Below are 22,961 nucleotides of genomic sequence, written 5' to 3'. Positions count from 1 at the left end.
CACGAATGTAACAAAAAGCGCTTGCAACTGCAAGGAAAACTAACATAACCAAAATCGCTTGCAAACGGCAAGGAGAACTAACGTAACAAAAAACACTTGCTAACAGCAAGGACTAGAAAAAACAAAATCACTTGCAACCGGCAAGGACGACACGAAATGCACACGGAATCAATCACACGAGAATAACAACAAAAGGCGACGCGGAAACACACACGTGAATACTAGTAAACTAAAGACGACGGCAGATTCAAACAACTTTACCAACAGGGAAACGCGGAGAACACTTGGACATGAAGATGAGCAAATAATAATCCGACAGCTGGCTGTGCTGCTCGGAGTCCTTTTAAAGCCATGATTGCAAACGCGATGCAGGTGCGGGGCTGGGGAACGCCCCCCTCGTTGGTAGCACTGGAACACACACACACAAAAGCACAACAGGCTGAGAACCGAACCATGACAGTGTCAAAGGCATGCCGCCCAGAGATTTTGGCACTCGTCTGGCATACACTTTCAAAAACCGAAGGACGGTGCGTCCGGTACAGGACTACACTCCATACCCAGGTGCTCTCGAGTGAGTGGATCGCGGGAACAGTAGTAGTGGTGGTGTTGGTCGGATCTTGTCAAGTCAGTAAGTGCTGGACAGCTGCTTTGTAATCTAACACGTAAGATTTTGGAGCTTCTCTGGTTACTCCTAGGCCAGAAAACACGTAAGTCCGTCTTAGCTTTGTCGCTTAGCATACATTTGGATGAGAAATGTCCTGGTTTAACCTTCCGGGCTCTATGCTGGACATTTGTGTCTTTGTCTCTTCCTTTGTTTTGTGTCAGCAAACTTGTTGCTTCTGAAATACTGGACTTTTCCACACTTCTTTAACCCACTCCCAATTGTTTAAAACAGCCACCTAGCTTAATGCTAGCTATCAATGAAAACATCACAAATGGGCTAATTGCCCCTGTTATAACACGTTGAGCAACAGATATTTGAACATCAATATCTGTCTGCATCAACACATGCAGACAGAAAATAAAACAATAATCCCATGCAGATATTCTTTATTCTCTACAAAAAACAGCAGTATACTAAGTCACTTAGAGTAGTTGTGAAACTCCTCTTGGTTTGTGTGTCTATATCTCCATTATACTGCCCTCAGGTGGCCAAGTGATGTTTATTCTTTAGATTCAATGTTATGTTATCACTATGTCTTAAATTACAATATTATAAAGTGCTATTTTCATGAGTAAAAAAACACATTACAACAAATTTTTTAATGTATCAACAACATTTTCCATTTTTTTCAATGAGGAAATATAATTGTGGTTTACTAGCTTGGTGAGAACAAATGAAACTTGTATCTCAAGGCACCACCACTGTATTAGAAATCTTTCTGAAAAAAAAAAAGACGACAACCCTGTCTGATGTATTTTTTTTCTACTATTTGTGCATCTTCTTGTCATCTTTCTCCCCGTGTGTTTCTGTGTGTGCGCTTTGTGAGTCCGCCAACGCAGCCTTGACACAAGAGCAGCCCAAATCCTTTTAACTGCCTCCCATGTTTTTTATTAGGTAAACCTATATCCATCATATTGGTATTTCCAAGGTTAAAAAAAGAGGGTATTTCTTCTCATCCGTGTTCTAATCCTCCTCCTCGTCACACCCACGCAGAGTTCAGTCCTAACTCAGCAGCTCCCTCTCAAGGCCGTTTGTGAAATAGGCCCACGTTGCAGCACGTTTGCATTGATTTGCGTCCTTCCTCCACCCAGCCGCCGCAAAGTTCGCCGAGCTTCTGGGCTCCGTGCGCAGGGGCTCAGGTCCCACTTCGGACGGAGAAGGCCCGCCCGCTTCGCCGCGCCCCCAACCCAAGCCTCGGTCCGCCCCTGTCGCCAACCCCACGGCTCCCTCGCCCACACACACACCCGTTGTCCCCATGCAGAGTAAGTGGGCGAGCGCACAGTCAGTACGTTTGCATGCAGATTATTTTGTGAAATTACAACTGTTTTTGTCCTACAATTTCACCTAGAATGCATTGCAAATGTACTGACTGTAATTTGAACAGGGGTGTGTAGACTTTTTCTCGTCCTATTATGTCCCTCCTCATGGCATCTTGCCCAGTGTCCCGGCTAACAGACCTGGTGAGCAGCGTTCGTAGGGCGCCGCCGGCCCCGGCGACCGCCCCTGCTCCCGAACCCGACGCCGTCCCGGCTCCGGTTGCGGTTGCCAGGCCGGCACAGGCCACCTCCCCGCCTCCCCCCCACCCCCCTTCCAGCCCCTCCTCCACATCCTCCTCCTCCCAGAGTAAGTACGGACTGAGGTTTTGGCGTGCAGGCATGTCACTGGTTGCGCTTGGCCAGCAATGCATTGTGGGTAGAATTGCATTGGATTCTTTTTCCGGGGTTGATGCATCGCTTGGGGCTGAGCGCTTTGAGATGTTGACATACGAAATAACTGCGTGTGTTTGTTGTCATGACGATGAGCAAGTGGCCTGTTTTTGGGTTGACGCAGCCACCAGTGCATCTTCTTCCTGGGAACGACGCAGTACATTCACTGTGGGAATCAACTTACAGTTTGAAAAACTAACTGCAATGCATACCGGTATTTTATATTATTACTACAGCCCGACCGATGAATCGGTTGATATTAGCTTTTAAAATTGTTGTTGTTTGCTTGATGTTTCGGGAGACATTTTCGTTGAAATCGTGCAAGACTACTTCATGTTATCATTTCAACCCGAAAAAAGCAAGCAGGACAAGCCCAGCATCTTCTTTTATTTTTTTAAAACGGTGTCTCTTTCATTTTGCAGCCCGCAAACAAGAAATCATCAAAATCACCGAGCAGCTGATCGAGGCCATCAACAACGGAGATTTCGAGGCTTACGCGTGAGTCAGCCTGCTCGTGACAACTCTTTCCACATTTTATGACCTCAAGTGATTGTTGTTGTTGTTGTTTTTTCTCGCTCTTTCCTTCGGCAGCAAAATCTGCGACCCGGGCTTGACTTCCTTTGAACCCGAGGCACTGGGTAACCTGGTGGAAGGGATGGATTTCCACAGGTTCTACTTTGACAACCGTAAGACTCTTTTTTTTTTTTTCTTTTTTTTTTTCAGCATCATTTCTTTGAGAAGCAATCATGACAACATACAGTTTGCTCAGTCGGTCTTTACCTCATTGGTTAGTTGATCAGTTTGTTACTTAGTTAAGCAGGAAGTCTGTTGTTGAGTTAATCTGTTCGTTAGGCAGTCAGTTTGTTAATTAGTAAGCCAGTCATTCTGTTAGTTAAACAGTCTGTATTTTAGTCCATTTGTCAGTCAATCTGTCTGCTAGTTTAGACGGTCTGTTTGCTTGTTTATTTGTTAAACAGTAAGTCTGTTAGTCACTTTTTGGTTAGTTAGTATGTTAGTAAATTTGACAGATTATTATTAGTATTATTGTCAGCTCATTCATTAAACTGTCAGTCTGTTTGTTGGACAGTTTTTTTTGGGGGGGTTTGGTTAGCTAGCTAGTTAGTAAGTCAGTTTAGTTCGAAAGGTAGTCTAGTTATGAAGTTTGTTCGTTAGGCAATTAGAAAATTTGTGAGTTAGTAAGTAAATCAGTTTGTTAATTCGTAAGGTATTTCGACAGTCAGTTTGTTGGATAGTTAGCAAGTTGTGTAGTGTTAGTTCATGAGAGGTCAATTTGTTTGTTAGTTCATTCAACTCAACTCAACTTTATTGATAATGCGCTTTTTAGAACAGGCATTGCTGTATACAAAGTGCTGTACATAAACATAAATATCGATTATGCAGTAAAGAATAAGGTAACAAAACAAGAACAAAGCAAACATTTTGAAGGGCATATACAAGTTTTTTTTTTTTTTAAACAAGTAAATACATTTTACATCAGTAAATGAATAAGAAGTAGGGGAGCGAATAAAGAGATAAATAAGTAGACTAAACATCAAACTCATACACACCACAAAACACCAAGAACAAGTCTCATGGTGCACCGAAAGCCAAAGAATACAGATTCATTAGTTAGTTAGTTAGTTAGTCAGGTAGCTAAACAGTCTGTTAGTTTGTTTGACAGAATCTTAGTTTGATCATTAGTCTTTCTGTTAGTTAGTTAGCAAGTTAGTTATTTTGGTTACTTTGTTATTTATGTAATATTTATGAAGTGACACTGATTGTAATAAATGTGCGGTCCATCCATCCAGTTCTGTCAAAAAACAACAAGCCGATCCACACCACCATCCTGAACCCTCACGTGCACCTGATCGGCGAAGACGCCGCCTGCATCGCGTACATCCGCCTCACGCAGTTTGTGGACGGGCAGGGCCGGCCGCAATCCAGCCAGTCCGAGGAGACTCGAGTGTGGCACCGCAGGGACGCCAAGTGGCAGAACATACACTTCCACTGCTCCGGAGCGCCTGCCGCACCGCTGCAGTAGTCGGGTACCCGTCGCGTCCTCATCACAACTAAAGCATGTCGAGCGCAGGCCTTCACCAAGGCCCAAACTCTCTTTCCGTCCTTTTAACTTGCCAGCTTGCCATGAGTTGAGGACGGTTGTTTTTGAGTAATCATACTCACTAACTAACTAACTGCTTCTAGCTAGAGGACAACGGGACAGCTAGCTAGCTAACTAGTCAATCAGTCTTTCTTTGAGCTGGTCTGGCAGTCAGTCAGATCATGTTCTAGATTGCAAGTTAGTCTATCAGTTGTCAGTCCGTCTGTCCATCCTCTTCCTAGATGTCAGTCAGTCCAATCTTCATGTAGTCAGTCAGTTCTCTAGCTACCAATTGGTTTGTCTGTCCAGTCATTGTCAAGCTAGCAAGCTACTTAACTCATTTGCTCCCAATAATGTGTAAATACGTTTTTTTTTTAATGTTCTAAGTGTCCCAAGGACGTATTTATACATTTTTTTGTTTTTATGCTAGAGCATACAGAAGGCTTTGATGCAGCCTCTCAACTGCAAAGAAAGGTTACAGAAATTGTAGTTATTACACAAACGGCCAGCAGGTGGCAGCAGAGCAAAGGAAATCAACCAGGGCCATGTAGAAAAAAAGCTCAATTACTTACAATTTTAAATAGATTTGTGAAAACTGATTAAACTTAGCTATATTCTAATGGAAATTGCAGCAAAACGGAAACAGATACAAACATACTTTTTTTTTCCTGATGAAAGAAGTGACTTTAATCTTTCTTTTGGTAGGTTCCATGCTTTTATAGAAATTGAACACAATATTCTTGCAAAATCAGTCCAAATCCAGTAAAACAGCCGGGAGCGAACGGGATTGCTTCTGTGAAAATGACTGGGAGTGAATGAGTTAATCAGAACATCAGTCCATCTGTCTGTCCGCACCCTTGCTAGCTAGTCTGTTTGTCCTCTAGATAGCTAGTTAGCCAGTCTGTCCGACTATTTTCAAGCCACACGCAATTAACCTGGTAACAGTTAGCCAAAATTAATTTCATGGGCCACAATAGCATTCATTCATTTTTGGCTCAGGACCCGATACAATTATTTTCACTTTTCCGTCTTTTGAGTCACTATAATGTGAAATGATTGGATTGGTCCAGCCCAAAATCAAAATGGCGCTGTCTGTAACTTCCTGGTTAAGCAAACTGATGACATTTGGGTCTTGGTGGAGGTGTGATGTGCTTTAGCCTGTTTAGTTAGCTTAGCGATGCTGATGTTTTTCTAAAAATACAATTTTGTTTGTTCAGGGGTGCAGGAGAGAGAGAGTGTCTGTGTATTTTGTCAGAAGGGAGGAAGAGGATGATGAGGAGCGTCATGAGTCGGACTAACAGGATCTTCCTCACCACACGCACGCACACACGCACACACGTTTGTGAAGCCTCACTTGTGTCACTGCACTGGAAACGCTACGGAAAGTTTCAAGTCTTTATTCTAATGAATTCTACTCTTACACATTTGTATACAGTTTGTCATTTGTACCATGAAAATGATTGATGCCAGTGGTTTCTAGTTTTCCGACTTGTTTTGTTTTTATTAATAAGAACGCATGCACCCCAGTGGCTATTCAGTGGAACATTAGACGTCAATATACAGTTGGTTTATTTTAATTTTTTTTGTAATTTGCTTATTATGGTGTATGTTAGCCATGATGCTCGCACCCCGATTCATCATGGCTTTTGGGTGCTTTATATTTGAATGTTTTTTTTTATTTGAATTTACTTTTTTTTTTGTGAGGGTTAGGGGGTCATTTTAGGCCAGTTAGTCTTCCCATGAAAAATTATGAATATTTCGAAGTTAACGTGTAATAGGTGAACGAGTTATGTGCCAAAAACGGAAAACTGCCAAAAAAATAACACATCATAAGAGTGTCGTTAATATATTTGAACAAATAATCCAAAATGTATAATTTGCCTTTTTGTTATCTTTAATCCTTAAGTAAAAAGTATTCAGTTTATAGGAAGGAGGCTGCTTTTGTTTTTTGTTTTGTCCTCAGGTTGTATTCATTTTTGCATATTTATATTTTGACTAAGTGTCGATCAAAGGGAGCACTTCATCCTTTTTTTGTAGTTTTAGTTTAGCAAATGTTAGCCGTTCCTACAGCGGAGCAATATCCAGTTTAACATGCTTTTTTTCTTCGTCACCTTACCTATCTGAACTTGTTAAACCTTTTAGTGAATATTGCCGTCATGGCAAGAACCGTATGAGTTTGCAACCAAAAACATGAACGCCGAGCGAGGTAGGTGAGGTGGAATCGGTGAAAGTTCGCTGTCACCTCTCCAAATGTTCAATTCGTCTTGAATGAAAGACTTTCAGGGATTATTGGTCTTTGTCAGGGCAACAATCACAAACTTTATTGACTCTGGACTTCCGTAGTCCCCCAATCACATCGCCACCCCTGACCCCCACAAAAAAAAAGCAGCAAAATAATTATCAGCATGTACAGTCCAAGTGTGTTGTTCTTTCTAAGTGTGCTTACAGTATGAAACTCTCATTGGCTGTGTTGGGAATCATTCACTCATTCCCTATAAAGAATTTTAAGAGATCGCTGAAAAGTCCACTATACTGTACGGAAAATAAACCCCTGCATCGTGATTAGGGTCACTATTTATGGACTTTTTGGATAACTATCTAGTACGACTAGATGCCCAAAACATAAAAAAAAATATGAAATTGCCCACATTTTGGTCTGACAGCTATATTCGCAATACCACCACCGTTTGGTTTATCTGTATTTTCTCAGCATTTTAAGCGCTCATTATATATGAATATATAGCTATTTTTGTCTCCAGATAATCTAATGCAGATGAATATATAATGTGATAATTTTGTACAGAGAGATGACACAGTCACCAGTGAAGCACAAAAAAACCACAAGCAACTTCCCATCCTTACCACTTGATGGTGGTGCGTTCGCTTGCCATCTGTTTTTTTTTCTGTTTTTTTTTTCTCGTGTTTTCTACCTTGCAGCTTGTGTGTTTTTCCAACCTCCCATTTTTCTTCTGTGCGATACAAAGGCGCTTTCGTGCTCTTTTGTTGTATTCTGCCGTGCTACTTTTCTGCTCTTGCTTGGACAACTTGTGCTAAAAAGGTGTTCTCAATAAAATGACGTTGACAGTGGAAAGTGGCAACTGCTCGCTTTTTGTCAATGCTTCATTTACTCGACTCTAAAACGCAGACTACTACATGACTACTACTATATGAAAGCTTTTTTTTTTTTTTTTACTTTTTTTTTTGTTTATAATAAAAACAATGTATGAGTGTATTTATAATATGCACACCTTTTTGCATTTTGTTTTATTGCTTTGGTTTCATTTTAATCATATACTTATTACTGTACTAATTATTTGTTTTTTATAATAGTGTTTTTAATACACATTTTAATTTTCGTTATTGAAATTGTAATATACTGTATTTTTATGTTGTATTGTAATATTTACTTATGTATGTAAAATTGAAATACATGATTTTTGCTTACTATGTGGTACATAACATACCTATTTATCTGTAGCATAGGAAATGAAATTGAGATTTTTTAAAATTATATTATAGTAAACACATATGGAAATGAGATAATTGCAGCCCGATTAAATGGAAATAGGTAATAAATATACTTCCTCCGTGGTTCAGCGGATACAGTGCTGATGAATGTACCATGAGGTTACGGGTACGATCCCAGGCAGGCCCCTTTATAAAAAATACACCCCACCTGCTGCCCAAAGCCAGCTGAGATCCTTGTGAGGAATAAGCGGTCAAAAAAATGGATGGATGGATGGAAGGTAATAAATAAAAAAATATGCATGCAAATAAACTGAAAACAATACAAAATCGAACATTTGTAATAATAAAACATAGCATTGAAAATGTCTATTTATTTATAAAAATAAAAAGGTTTATTTGCTCAAGTAAATGCCACTTAGCTTAACATTGTTAAAAATGCTATAACCAATAATATTTTTCAATTAAACTATGAATACTGGTACTTAATACAGAATGTATCTCACATATCAAAGGAAACTTGTGGTTGAATAACTCAATTGAATAATTCATAATAACTTACATTCATGAAAATTATGCCCAAAAAAAAAATAATTGTCACACCAGTTTGACAAGCCTTTCGCTGGCCTCCCACAGCTTCTTGGCCACGCCGGGGTCGCGGGCGAACGGTCGCAGGGTGGCGGCCCGGCAGTCCAGGAAGTATCCGCCGCCCTGATTGGCCGCCTCGTCGGACACGGCGCAGTAGACCACGGTCTGAGCGCCCGCCTCGCAGGACACCGAGAACATCCACATGACGACCCGCATCAGTGCCCGGAACAAAAACGAAAAGTGGCACGTCCACTCGCTCTGAACGAAGCCTGCGGACAAAATAACGAGGAGGTGAGTCGGTAGTATGGCTGTGCAATTAATCGAAATTCAATTACAATTACAATTATTACACTCCACAATTACAAAATCAGCATAATCGTTTAAAAAAAAAAAAAGAAAAAAAAAAAAGATTATTGATCCAAATTTGGGTTTTTTTAAATTTATACAGTTGCACATTTTTTTTTTTTTTAGATTTTAAAATAACTAATTTAATACATTTTGTTTCATCCAAAAGGAACTTGTATAATTTAGTGTTTCAAAGAATTTTATTTGTCTTAAATTAATATTTTTTATTTTTGTATTTATTTTTTTACATTTAAACATTTTCTTGTTTTGTACAAAAAAAAAAAAAAAAGATCATCCTAGGACTGTAACTGCACATGCTGCACTCCAACTTAAAGTTTTTGTCAACAAAATTCAATAAATAGATATTATTATAAATATAGATATTAGTATAAATTCTATTTGGTCCAAAAGGAAATTACATAATTATAGTGTTTCGATTTAAATGTTTAAACATTCTCTTTTTTTTATTTGTGGGGGAAATCAGTAAAAAAAAAAAAAAAAAAAAGATTAATACTAATTTTTGAGTTGTTTAAATTCATACATTTGTACTTTAATTTTTTTTTAAATAACTAATTTAATCAATTTAATCAAGGAACTTGCATAATTAGTAAAACAATTTTGTCTTAATATTTTTTATTTGTTTTTTACGTTTAAACATTTTATTGTTTTGTACCAAAAATTAAATGATCGTCCTACTGGGCAGTGCACATTGCTGCACTCCAACTTCAAGTTTTTGCCAACATAAATAAACAAATAAATAAATACAGAAATTATGTTTGGTCCAAAAGTAACTGACATAAGTATAGTGTTTCAATTTTTTTAATTGGTCTTAATATTTTTAAATGCTTAAACATTTCCTTATTTTGCACCAAAAAGTAAATAATCATTTGAATAATCGTGATCTCAATTATTGCAAAAACAATCGTGATTATTATTTTTGACATAATCAAGCAGCCCTAATCGGTAGCATTTGGATTAGCCAGTTAGCATGGCGTCAGCGCCGTTGCCTCATTTCAATAATATGACCGCGCACGAAGCGCATCTCACCAGGATGCACGGCGTAGGAGGTGACGCCCTTCCCTTGCGTGAGGCGGCCCAGCTCGTGGCTGAAGTAGACGTTGGCCAGCTTGCTGCGGCAGTAGGTGAAGAAGGGCAGCAGGTTGTAGTTGAGGTCCTGGAAGTCCAGCTTCTGGTACTTGTAGCTGGAGCAGGTGAGCGTGACCACGCGGCTGGGGGCGCACTCCTTCAGGCGGCCCAGCAGCAAGTTGGTGAGCAGGAAGTGAGCCAGGTGGTTGACGCCCAGGCACATGCTGAAGCCGTCGTCCGTCCAGTCCAGGACACCCGGCATGGCTGGATAACAAGGATTTGGGACGGTCGGCATCATCGTCAAGAGGCACGCGCCTTCACTCGCTATCCATGAACCCACCTTACCTGCGTTATTGATCAAGATGTCAAGCCTCTTCTCCCGCTGCAGGAAGCTCTTGCAGAAGTCGCGCACCGAGCGCAGGTTGGCCAGGTCCAGCTCCATGCGGACCACCGCCAGGCTGCGACTGCGGAACTTGATCTCCCGCACCGCTTTCTCCGCCCTGTCCGCGTCCCGGCAAGCGACCACCACGCGGGCGCCTCTCATGGCCAACGCGATGGCCGTCTCCTTGCCGATGCCGGAACTCCCCCCTGCCATGGACACAATAGAAGAAGGATGTTCAATTAATTCTAGTTCACATAATTGTACCCAAATGAATGTTAAATAACAAACAGGTCTAAAAAGTTAAATACAACTTCAATATACAACTTTAAATGTAAGTTTGTTGTAACTCCTGGTAAACGTACTGTAATTTATATGGTGTAAGTCAACATAATTATACAAAAAAACGGCCAATATATTCCTAAATTCCTAAACTACAATAACCCTACTGCCATATTAAAAATACATTGGTTTATATACTGGAGCATTTTTTTCTAAATATGCAAAAGCACAAATAAATTATTTGGACAATTTTTAGGACTAACACAATTTCTCTTCATAACATTATGTGGCCCTTGCGTCCTTCTGATTTTCTGTATGTGGCCCTCAAATGAAAAAGTTTGGACACCCCTGTTCTAATTCATTTAGAATTTTAAAGTTCTATAAATCGTGGCACATTATATTCAAATTATCAATGGAAAATACAATAGTCTTAAGAAAAGGTGTGTTGTTGAGTATTTAAAAAAAAAAAAAAAAAATGAAATAGTACAAGTAGTAGGTCCAAGTTCAAACCCGGAAGTGCTGTAATTACAAGGGGGGGAAAAAAAGTACAATTACCTGTAATAAGAACCGTTTTGCCGTCCAGTCGTTTGGGGTCGGTGCAGTAGCGTCTCTTTTTCATCCATTTCAAGAGAAAAAAGACGACCAAAGAGGCGACCACAGTGGAAAGGAGGTACATTTTGACATATATCAAATCAAATAAGCTAATTACAAGGCTAGCCTGTTAGCATGATAGCTCACGGGACCCATAAAAAAAAATCCTTCTTTGTCCCCCGCTGTGTGTGGGAATTTTCCGAATGTAATATCATCCTAAATAACTGCTCAAAATATTTGTAATTATTATTTTCAATAAATTCTCATCGTACTTCGACGGATGGCGAGTAGTTACAAATGCGCATGCGTCGCTGTTGCGCTGCAATGCATCACGGGAGAAGATGCTGGATCCAATCATGACTCAGCGTCACTGTCAGGTTTACGGTACAATTTTAAGTTAACCCCAAATTTCTGCTACTAAAAGCTTCACTTTTAATTTCAAATCTAAATTAAATACGTTTCGGTGTTTAACGAAGGTTTTATGTCGGTGAAAAAAAGACGGAAAAACGAACTCTTATAACACAAAACCATGACGCAGCATTTCTCACAAAAACTAGGAGACCAAGGTCATCATGAATTCAAAGTAAGCAATGTTGTCCTGAGAAACTCCTAACATGACGAAAATAAAAGCAGAATCTCCCAAACAATGAATTCTCTTATAATAAATAAATAATGGATCTATGTTTACGTTTGAATAATACTGACATAAGCACAAAACACGTTTTTGTACCTTTAAATGTGTATTTCTTAGAACGTTCAAGTGATCAAGAACTTCCTCAGATAATGATAATGATGATGATGATGATGATGATGGTGATGTGGCTTTTTGGGCTGATATTTCGCCCTGAAAATAGTGCAGCTCAGTGACGTCACTACACGTCGTGTTCCAACGTCATGAAATGTGATCACAAAAAATAAAAAATAAACATAAAATAAATAAAAAATAATAATAATAATCATGAGCACAAATATAATTGACGCTACCACTCACTAGATGGCAGCATTTCCCCACACGGTTTTTTTTCTTCTTTTTTTTTTCTTTCCTTCCCCCCAACAATGAAATTCCTTGACTGCAAATTTGTTTGACTTTGCATTGTTGGGGTGCAGGGTAAAATAATAAAACAACATACATGATTGTCATTTTTTTTTTGTTCATAAACATTTTACGAGATATATATGTAAATATTGGGTTTAGGGAAGAACCAATCTTTCAAGAAAAAGTAATACATATATGTTTTTTTGTATTAATGGAGTCACATTTTTGAGTAGTCACAGAGGAGAAAGAAGCTCAACTTTACAAGGATAAAGAATTATAGTCTAAGATCAGTTTAATGTGCAAATTTTAAAACTTACTTGTAAAAATGTGTACTTAAGAATATCCCCCCCCCCCCCCCCCCCAAAAAAAGGACTTTATTCTTGTCTTTTTCCTCCCCTCCCCTACCTGCCCTCGTAATCATATTCATGTACTGCTCTCCATATGTCAGCACAGAGTCGAATGCGACAGCCAGAATTTAGTCAAATGAAATGTGGCGACATCTGCATCCACCCACTCAGCCTGCCGGCTCCAGGGACCCACAGCACCAGCAGCAGCAGACTCCCAATGTGGAGGAAGGTGAGACTAATCTCGGGCGACGTCCTCAATCTCGCGTGTTCTGCATATTCATAAAGTTGCCGCCACAGCGCCTGCATGCCAAATGAGCCAGCGTCAATGTGCCGCCCAACCTTGACTTGGCTTGCAAAAAGATAAAAAAAGAAAATGCAAAATGTCACTAAACCAAGACACGACCGGAAACCCACAGGAGCAAAGATATTAACTTTTGTTTTTGATGGAAACTTCCAATCTGACGCTTCAAATTCTGACACACGCTAGCCGGGTGCGGTGTTGCCATGGAGGGAATGCAAATATTCGAGATGATATCAAATGTTTTTGTGTGATAGGAGTGAAGCTGAGGGGGGTTTCACCCAAACACTTTTAGGATTTGCGATAGTGATGTCAGCTCGCAGACGTTTTCAGAAGGTAAACATCGGACGAGGACGTGATCATTTTCACTTTTCGTGTGTTGCTGTTTCGCAACCAAGCCGTTCACTTCTCAAAGGGTGTCGAGGAACTGAAATAACCCAAAATGGCCACTTTTTGATGGCTTTCCCCACGCCTAAAAAGTGTGGTAGAGTAGCGGTGACAGAAAAAAATTGTTTCATTTAGCAACATGAAAATGAGTAGAGCCACAAACGTCAGCCATTTTGCTTTAAAGAAGCCATTTTGAGTTATTTTGGTCATTTTCTTTTTTTAAAAAAAAATTTAGTCCACAAAGCCACTTTCACGTAGCAACATGATATATGGTAGCGGTTTTCTATCAAGAGTAGACCCGCAAAAAAAATTTCAACAACCACACCTGAAAAGACTAATGACATCATCCATTTTGTTTTGAAGAAGCCATTTTGAATCAATTTTGGCCATTTCCGTCAATATTTAGTTTTAATTCAGCCTACAAAGCTGGTGTCATTTAGCAATATGAACTTTGGTAAACTTGTCTATCATTCATGAGTAGAGCCGCAAAAAAGTCTAAGAAGGGATGCCTAAAAAAAAACACAGGAAGGCAGCCATTTTGCTTTAAATCAGCCATTTTGATTCATTGTGGCCATTTCTTAGTCTATGGTGTCATTTATTTATTAAAATTCAGTCGTCAAAGCCAGTTTCACTTAGCAGCATGAACTTTGGTAGCTGTTTTCTAGATCCACAAAAAAAAAGTTTCAACAAGCCACGCCCGAAAAGACTAATGACATCATCCATTTTGTTTTGAAGCAGCCATTTTGAGTAAATTTTGGCCATTTATGTCAGTATTTAGTTTTATTTATAGAAAATTCAGCCCACAAAACCGGTTTCATTTAGCAATATGAACTTTGGTGAACTTGTCTATCATGAGTAGAGCCGCAAAAAAGTTTCAAGAAGCCATGCCATGAAAAGACACAAGCGTTACATTTCTAGGGGTCCTTCACTTAAACATATACGGTAGATGTTTTGAAAATTCTGCCTCCAACATCAGTTCCATTTCGCTCAGTATGAAATTCAGTTGGCATGTCAAAAAAAGTAACAAAAAGTCATGCCTGAAAAAACACAGGAAGTCAGCCATTTTGCCTTAAAGCAGCCATTTTGAGTCATCGTGGCCACTACTTAGCGTCTCCATAGTGTTGTTATATTTGAAAATTCAGCCTTAAAAGCCAGTTTCACTTAGCAACATGAAATTTGGTAGCCGTTTTCTAGATCCACAAAAAAAAAAGTTTCAAGAAGGCTTGCCCAAAAAGACAAATGACATCAGCCATTTTGTTTTGAAGCAGCCATTTTGAGTCAATTTTGGCCATTTCCGTCAATTTAGTTTTATTTATTGAAAATTCAGCTTTGAGAGCTGTTTTTTATATCCACAAAAAAAAGTTTTGAGAAAAAGACAAATGACATCTGCCATTTTGCTTGAAGCAGCCATTTTGAGTCATTTTTCTGAAAATCTTTTTCTTTTTTTTAAATTCAACGCACAAAGCCAGTTTCACTTAGCAATATGAAATTTGGCAGGGATTTCCATCATGAGTATAGACCCACAAAAAGTCTCAAAAGACAAATCTGAAGTTACACAAGTTTGATGACTCTCCATAAAAGTGAAATAACTGAACTCCACAAAGTCAGATCTTGATCAAACGTGACCTGAACATAAAAACCAAACGTTCCGTATATTGCTTTCTGCCTGTCCGACGTGATAGATGCGTGTTGGAAAGGTGATCTGGCTGTTATCTGGTGCCTCGCTCCAGGTCTTTTCCCGCCCATTTCCTCTCCCCGCTGGCGGCCTTCATGTTGTGCCAACAAAGAGCGAGGCATTCCGCCTGCATATTTGATACCCCTGCACGGCCCGGACCTGTAAGTCACACTCGTAAATTCCCTTTTGTGAGCGTATCACACAAAACGGTGGCATGGGCGCACTTGCGTATAGCTCCGGGCCGCGCTGGCTAATTAAAGGCTTGTTTTCACATCGAGCAGGCCCGAGAGGTGATGAAGCGCACCTGTACCCCCCCCTCGCGTCCCACATCATAGGCAGAGACGAGCGCGCACGGTGGGAAAAAAGCTGAAACATTCCTTAAGTGTGAATGATCCCGCCCAGAAGCCCCTCAAACAAGTGCAGACACACTGATTGATCTGACACATCAGGCGAACAGTACAGTACAAAAGTGTCGAGGGGGTCTTACTGGATTTCACATCGTGTTTAGACTCGGCCTCTGAATGGAAGAAGAAGTCATAGTGTCTTGCAGTAGTTTACGAAATAAGTTTATGAAGTAAGTTGTCTTTTAAGGGGGAAAAGATGCCACATTCTGAGAAATAATGTCATGTATTTGTGTTACCAAGTTTTACATTCTGAAGAATTTTTTTTTAATTTTTTTTGTGTCTGTGTATGGGGGGGTGGTCTATTATTATTATTATTATTTTTAGAAATAGTATGAAATATTCCAAGAAAAGAGTTGCATTTTGAGAAAATTAATCCCTGACCGCTGATTAAAATTAGTTTTGGGAGAAAAAAGTTATAACTGATACTGTGAGAATTTTTTTTAAGTTGTAATGTTCAGATTTTAAGATTCAGATAGTGAAAAAAGTATTTATGAAGGAAAATAGCTGCTATATTCAGATTTTTTTTTTTAGGAAAATCTCACAAACAAAAACAATTTTGTAGAAGAATAAAGTTATATTATATTCATGATCAAATTGAAAGATACTCTGAGAATAAAGTCCTCATTTTAACAAAAAAGTTTAATTTTCTCTCTTAGAAAGACAACCCTTGACAGCTTGCATTTATTGCATGTAAATGTGCCGTTGTGGGGACATTTTGGCCCCATACAATCAAATAAGACTCTTGAGTGATGCAATATTCCAATTAAAAGTGTTGTGTGTTTGAACAAAGTCTGACTTTAAATGAAACAAGCAAGTTTCAATGTCCTGACATTTTTTTTCATGTATGAAAGAAAAGATTTATTGTGTGGTGTCCTCGTGATAAGATGAGGATGAGGGCGAGCAAGTTGTGCGTGTGCGCGCTCTGCAGGTCTTTCCTGACGACGTGCCGCATCGCAAAGGGTACTTTCCTCATGCAGGTTTTCTCTGCAGGTTTGCACAAGTCTGCTGGCAGATCAGCACAGAAATGTCAAGACAGCACCAGTAGGGGTGTGCGCGCGTGTGTGCGTGTGTGTGAGAGAGTGAAAAAAATTCGAGTGAGCCTGATAGGAGGTGAAGCCGTCTGAAACGGATTCCGAGAGGATTGAAACAGGAAACCCGTTTAGCAAATCAAATAATATAATATGATATAATTTGTGTACAGTGTTCCCTCCCCAGGGCTGGACTGGCCATTTGGCATACAGGGCAGACGCCCAGTGGGCCGGTGTCCTTTGATGTGGTGCTATTCAATTATTATTTTACTCCATTTTACCCCGACAGACCAGCCCACAATTTAGAACGAGCAACCCATTCATCCATTTACAATATAGAGATCAAACTGAACCAGTACACGTCAGAGGTAGAGCTGGGCTGGCGGCCTAAGTCAAAATGCCAGGGCCGATTATTTGTGCCAGTCAGTCCCTCGCTATAACGCGGTTCACTTTTCGCGGTCTTGCTGTTTCGCAGATTTTTTTTTTTTTTAAGTAATTTTTCTTTTTTTCTTTTTTTTTTTTACTGTAATGTACCCATTTTATAAAATTTATGACGGTTTGAACTTTGTGACTGACTGTTTAAACAAGAGAGAAATGTGAGAAAATGTAAATGCCCCAATGAGAAAAGTGTATAAACTATGTGGTGTGCTTTTTTTAGAGCCTTAAAACATTTAGAGTAAATGTAAAACATAAAGCTAACTACTTTGCGGATGTCATTTATTGCGGGTATTTTTTGGAACCTAACTCCAGTGGAAAACGAGGGAACACTACTATATATAATTTGTGTATATAATTTGTATATATAATTTGTATATATATATATATATATATATATATATATATTAGGGGTGTTAAAAAAAATCGATTCGGCGATATATCGCGATACTACATCGCGCGATTCTCGAATCGATTCAATAATCGGCAGAATCGTTTTTTTTTTATTTTTTTATTTTATTTTATTTTTTTTTAGGATTCACACCTTGAGCATGGAAGAATGTTGTATGAACGGAACATTAAGCCTTAATATTTTATTTTAATGCTGTTCAAACATGAAACAGATTACAACCTCTATAAGACTGAAATTTCAGATAAATAAATAATACATTTTCATATAAATCTTACACTCTACAAGCTTACTGATTAGTATTTTCTAAATTTGAATGAAAAAAAATCGCAACAATCGACTTATAAATTCGTATCGGGATTAATCGGTATCGAATCGAATCGTGACCTGTGAATCGTGATACGAATCGAATCGTCAGGTACTAGGCAATTCACACCCCTAATATATATATATATGTATATGATTTGTCAAAACTGTTAATGAAAAGTGACACTGTGACATTGATCCTATGCTGTAAAGTACTGATTAATTACTTTTCACAAGCTGATTTGCTGAACGCGTTTCCTCTTTCAATCCTCTTGTAATCCCTTTCAGACGGCTTTACCTCCTCTCAGGCTCACTCAATTTTTATTTTTTCCCACTCTTACATGTATGTGTCAGGATATCAATGATTAATTTGGATTTGGAACAAATTCAAACCACCGCCGTCCTAAAAGCATCATTAAACCGTCCAGGCCGTGTTTGATTTAAAGTCTGCTAGCTTGACGCTAACACATAATGGGAAACCCCATAGATGGCTAACAAAACTAGCATCGACGGCCTGGTGTTTAGAAACGTTTAACTCAAAGTCACATTGAGTCTCGCTAGATTCAGCCAAGAAAGTCCTCAACTTGGTGATGTGAGTAATCATGTGATGGGTAAAGCAACCCTTGACCCTTGGGTCCCTTTGCTATTTTTTTCAAAAACCGCAAATCTTCCTTGGCAAGAGGCTGGTATAAATATCATCCTGGCCGTCAACACTCACTTTGCATTTGGAGCACATATGTGCTGCGCAGCTTCGTGTTGAACGTTTGCCCTTTTCTTCAACTCATCACTGAGTGCATTGAAAAGCCTTTGAAGGCTGCCTCACAGGCCAGATTTGGGAATTCTTTTGGGTGGCTGACGGAAATACCACAACCCCCCCCACCCCGCCACTCAACACATACATTATTTTTTAACTACATTTTCCAGGAAACAATGCCTGGCGTATTGTACAAGTGAGTACCGATTCCAGTTAGGAACTTTAGGAACAAACTTTATTCAGCCATGGCACATATTTGACTCAAGAAAAATGTCACAAAAAGTATGCAGTAATCACCCCAGCATCTTTTTTTAAAGGGATACTTGACTCATTGAGTCATTTTAACACATTCACTGCCAGCCCAGCAAAAATGCATGATTTGACGTCTTTTTCCGTCAATGGCAGTCAATGAGTTAAGATGAGATGTAACCAAAATTGATGGATTTTTAAGCAAAATTTGCCTTAAAAAAGAAAAAAGGAAAAAAGGATGCTGCAATATAATCACAAAATATATTGGCACATTTTGTTTAACACATTCACTGCCAGCCCAGCAAAAATGCATTATTTGACGTCTTTTTCCGTCAATGGCAGTCAATGAGTTAAGCAGTGAAAAGTTCATATTTTATCTATAATTAATGTGGTAACTTCATTATTTTTCATGTACAATTAATACTTTTAAAAAGTAATTTTTCCACTTGCTGTCCACTGATGATGACATCACCTGTGCCGAGGAAGTAGTTAGCGACCAATCATGGCTCAGTTTACTGAAACACAGAAATCAGGTGAGCCATGATTGGCCGTTACCTACTTCCTCAGCACAGGTGACGTCATCATCAGTCAACAGCAAGTCGAAAAATTACTTTTAAAAGGTATTAATTGTACATGAAAAATAAAGTAATCAAATGGAACTTGGACAAAATATTAACTTTTGACTGCTGAAAATTGGTCACTGAGTCAAGTATCCCTTTAAGGTCTTTAAAAACATTTTTTAATAAAAATACAAACATTTAAATATAATACAACGACAGTGTTACTGTGTACAAATCCCCCCCCCCCCCAAAAAAAAAAAAATCCAAAACAAAATAAAACAAAAAACTAACAATCCTGATCTTACAATATACATCAATAATCATACACAAAGACGTATATTATAAAAAGAAATAAAAGCTTTCTGTTGGCGTAACAAGCAGGATTGAAGAGGATTTGACAATCAACAATCTTCAGCAAAAACAAGGCTGAGCTTGAAATATTTCCTGTTATCACACTTCTTTCAAATTTACACATTCAAGAGCGAAGTATAGAGCAACACCTCGAAATAAATAAATTAGTTGCGAGTACTTTGCAAAAATCTCAGTCCAGTTTTATCAATTTCATAATCCAATGTGAAACTGATTTTGGAAAGTGGGCATCTTATTATCTCAATGAGCCTAGCTGCATCGACAGGGGAAATGTACTTTGTTAAGATCTGTCTGAAAGGCACAAGGGTCATAAATCCCAGCACGACCTTCATGCACTGTGAACAGTTCCTCGCTCTCTTAGGTTTCTATTGTTTTTGTTTCAGGGTTTGCCACACACTTTGATGTTCTCTGACCACAAAGTCAAATTGTGCCTCATCTTTTTGTTTTTAATCTGCTGAGACTGGACTAATCCCTCGAAAACAGAGGTGCGAAATTCTCGGTTTTGATGGCGCAGTCGCGGTTGACTCCTGAGGCAGACGCCGCATCTTTTGCTGCTGATTAATGGCTTTTGAGATTCAAATTAAGCCACTTGTAGATGTAAAATGAAATGTGATCTGTCCCTGCCTGTCTGCTGCTTTTATTTTGTATTTATTTTTTAAAATCCTGTCCCTCTGATGTTGAGAAGGACCTGTCAAGTGGTTTTGGATCAGGTCCCTTTTTATTTCTTAATTTTTTATTTTTTATTTTATATTTTTTATTTTTTTTAATAATGTCTTCTGGAGTTTTGCAGGTGTGCTTAGTCGGCAACTTTCCCATCAGGCATTTTTCAAAAGCAGCGATTTAAAGTAAAAGTCCTCCACCTCCACCCTCAATCCCCCTATCTAGCCGTGATGCGCCAAATTAATGAATGTAAAAAAATTTGAGTTAATTAATGAAGAGCTAAGCTACTGTCCAGGCCACCAGGGGGCGGCAGTGAGCATCTGGTTCCGTGGTCCAGGGCAGAATTAAAATTGATGCCAATGGCGTGTCCCAAAGTTGACCCTCGGCTTCTGTGCCACATTTTTCCCGGCCATTCCTACTAAATGGCTCCAGACGTAAACAATCGGTCCGAGTTTACCCCCCTCACTAACCCTCTTTTAACCCCCTTTTGAGGCCGCTCTTCATCCCCTGAGGCGCTCCGTCCATGCACCGTGCAGTCTGACTTTACACGTCGCGTCACAGCGAGTTTTTTTTTTACCGCAGAGCCGGTGTACTCGCTCCGACCGCACAGATGTTTCTCGCAGAGCGGCACAGGAAGCCATTAAAGAGCCTATCAGTCATGCTCGGCAAGAAGGAAAAATATAAATTCACCGCAGCTTCACGGAAACTTGTGTTCCGTTTGCAGATTTAAAAAAAACAAAAAACAGACATGTGTGTGACAGGTAGTGACATGGAACGTGGAGGGGCAGGGGATTGAAGTCCAGAATCTCCCAGCTTCCGAGGTAGTATGCACCTCTTTTCCCATGTCAATACCATTCACACAGACCGGGTTACATAGCCACCTGACACTATACCTCGAAAGCTGAGTAATTCAGAAGTTAACTTCAACCCCCCATTTGTTGTCTATCATTCAGACAGAACAGCATAATATGTAAAATTGGCTAGTGTGAAAGGGGCTACACAGCCACAGTCCTGCCTTAGATCCTACCTCAGAAGCCTCAAAATGTAAGGGTTGACTTTAATCTCTCCGTTCACTCAATACCTTTCACACAGAACGGTGAACTGTGAAGTGGACTGTGCCGAGCAGTGTGAAAGGGGCTACACCATCACCATCCCAACTCACAAGCCAGGAAACTTGCGGGTCAACTTCAGCCCCTACATTCCATTTCAGTACCTTTCACACATAGCAGTGAGTTGTGAAGATGCTGTCTGTGACACCCAGGCGGTGTGAAAGGGGCTACACAGCCAATGTCTCACCTCTAGTACTTCCTCAGAATCCAGGAAATTGTGGGTCAACATCAACTCATCCATACCATGTGAGTACCTTTCACACAGAGCATTGACATGAAAAAGCGAGCTTGGATGGGCTGTGTAAAAAGTGGATATACGACCCACTTTGTTATACTTCTGGGAAATTCTTGAGCTGACTTCTTCCCTGTGTCGGTACCTTTCACACAGAATAGTAACACATGGGCAAGGGGGGCTACAATTTACATTTCTCTCTCTCTTTTGTTAATAGCTTGGCCGTGGTGGAGGTCTGCACTTATTAAAGCCTGAAAATACTTGCAGCATCAAAGGCAGCATGTAATACCCGAGTAACATTTGAAGCTGGATAAGATCTCCTGATATGAAAAAGCCTCGGCGGTAATTGGGTGTGTCAGGAGATTTATGATATCACCTGTGTGTTCAAGAGCAGGTGTGGGAATTCCCAACGTCCGCCGACCCCGAGAATGCACCGCCAGATTTTTTGTCGGGCCCCGGGAGAGAGAGAAAAAAAAACATGCAGCACATTCCCTCTAGGTTTTTAAAAAAAAAATTCTTTTAACATTGTCACTGTTCTGCGTGAAAGGTAAGTCAACCCCCAAAATTTCACGGATTTTTGAATTTGTCGTATGCAAGTGTAATAGAGGCATAACAGTGGTTGTTTAACCCCTTTAACACTGGCTGCTAGTCAGATTTTTCATGTGTCACTGTGCTGTGTGAAAGGTACCAAGACTGAATGGAGTGCTGAAGTTATTACACCACAAATGTCCAGATTTCTGAGGTAGTATTTATACAAAGGCTGGAAAACCGCTTTATAGCCACTTTCCCACAGCTTCTCAGAGCTGTCTTTGCGTCTTACTGAGTTGCTGTGCGGTGTGAAAGGTACAAAAAAGAAACAGGGATGAACGAACAGATATCGACTAGTGAATCTATAGGTCTTTGAAAGGTACCGAAATCAGAAAATTTAGACTCCAGTGGACGTGAGAATGGACAGGCGGTGGTATTACAGTGTGTGTATATCAATCATTCTCCACAAGGAGAAAATTATGACCAGAGGAGGGTGCGTTGAGGGATGGTCTTCATTAAGGGTCTTAATGGGAGCGTCTGTGAAAGTTGAGAGTCAGGCCAGTCTAAACAACTCATGTGGTTTTGTTTGAAAGATCCTAACGCTACCATACACGCGGTCCTATACGCCAAACGATGTATAGTGATGAAAATTCTGGCTTTGGCGGGTAGTGTGAAAGGGGTTGTAAAGAAGCCGGGAGATTTTTTGGGTTGACTTCACCAACCCCAACACACACACATTCAGTGTCTGTACCTTTCACACAGGTGTGCCTAATATTGCGGAGGCTCCGTGTCAGAATGCCGTTTTTGAGTTTTACGCATCCTCCAGAGCTTCCAGCTGAGCGCAAACCGCGCTCATGATGTTTATTGATGTTCTCCACGCGCTTCGGGCCAATTGGGCTCGCAGCCCGACAGCCTTGTTGGCCGGCTCCCATTTTGCGCACAACCGTGACTCTGTTACTCCCATCCGCAAA

The 22,961-nt window shown here is 39.8% G+C and overlaps 2 protein-coding genes and 1 long non-coding RNA gene across 23 annotated transcripts in view; 2 read left to right on the top strand and 1 right to left on the bottom strand.

Moving 5' to 3' along the window:
* The window catches only part of camk2b1 (calcium/calmodulin-dependent protein kinase (CaM kinase) II beta 1), a 57,514-nt gene extending 49,948 nt beyond the window's left edge, over positions 1-7,566 (top strand). For all 21 annotated transcript variants that reach the window (XM_077521729.1, XM_077521726.1, XM_077521748.1 and 18 more), the window contains 4 exons: positions 2,793-2,868; positions 2,962-3,056; positions 4,179-4,415; positions 5,686-7,566. In XM_077521729.1, coding sequence (XP_077377855.1) covers positions 2,793-2,868; positions 2,962-3,056; positions 4,179-4,411 — 404 coding nt within the window. In that variant the 3' untranslated portion in view covers positions 4,412-4,415; positions 5,686-7,566. The remainder of the gene's footprint in view (positions 1-2,792; positions 2,869-2,961; positions 3,057-4,178; positions 4,416-5,685) is intronic.
* A 721-nt stretch (positions 7,567-8,287) lies between these two features.
* On the bottom strand, positions 8,288-11,947 carry LOC144019031 (retinol dehydrogenase 14). Its single transcript, XM_077521829.1, has 4 exons — positions 11,169-11,947; positions 10,298-10,540; positions 9,914-10,216; positions 8,288-8,790 (listed from the first exon to the last, which is right to left on the bottom strand). Exons 1-4 carry the CDS (start codon positions 11,287-11,289, stop codon positions 8,531-8,533), a joined length of 927 nt encoding a protein of 308 aa, XP_077377955.1. The 5' UTR covers positions 11,290-11,947; the 3' UTR covers positions 8,288-8,530.
* LOC144019071 (uncharacterized) lies at positions 11,135-22,534 on the top strand. The gene is made up of 3 exons (XR_013283589.1): positions 11,135-11,283; positions 12,689-12,816; positions 21,214-22,534. It is a non-coding gene; the product is annotated as an uncharacterized LOC144019071 (long non-coding RNA).
* The last annotated feature ends 427 nt before the right edge of the window (positions 22,535-22,961 follow it).

This window comes from Festucalex cinctus, chromosome 5 (genome assembly GCF_051991245.1).
Source record: "Festucalex cinctus isolate MCC-2025b chromosome 5, RoL_Fcin_1.0, whole genome shotgun sequence".
Lineage (NCBI taxonomy): Eukaryota > Metazoa > Chordata > Actinopteri > Syngnathiformes > Syngnathidae > Festucalex > Festucalex cinctus.
The sequence above is the reverse complement of the archived record's forward strand: the minus strand, read 5'-3'. Positions and strand labels throughout refer to the sequence as shown.

What these genes read in the sequence shown, in the direction of transcription:
- LOC144019031 (XM_077521829.1), bottom strand. Translation starts at nt 11,289, where the DNA reads ATGTACCTCCTTTCCACTGTGGTCGCCTCTTTGGTCGTCTTTTTTCTC. An exon ending in CAAAACGGTTCTTATTACAG is followed by an intron (nt 10,541 to 11,168) that starts GTAATTGTACTT and finishes TGTCCATGGCAG; the next exon opens with GGGGGAGTTCCGGCATCGGC. An exon ending in CATCTTGATCAATAACGCAG is followed by an intron (nt 10,217 to 10,297) that starts GTAAGGTGGGTT and finishes CTTGTTATCCAG; the next exon opens with CCATGCCGGGTGTCCTGGAC.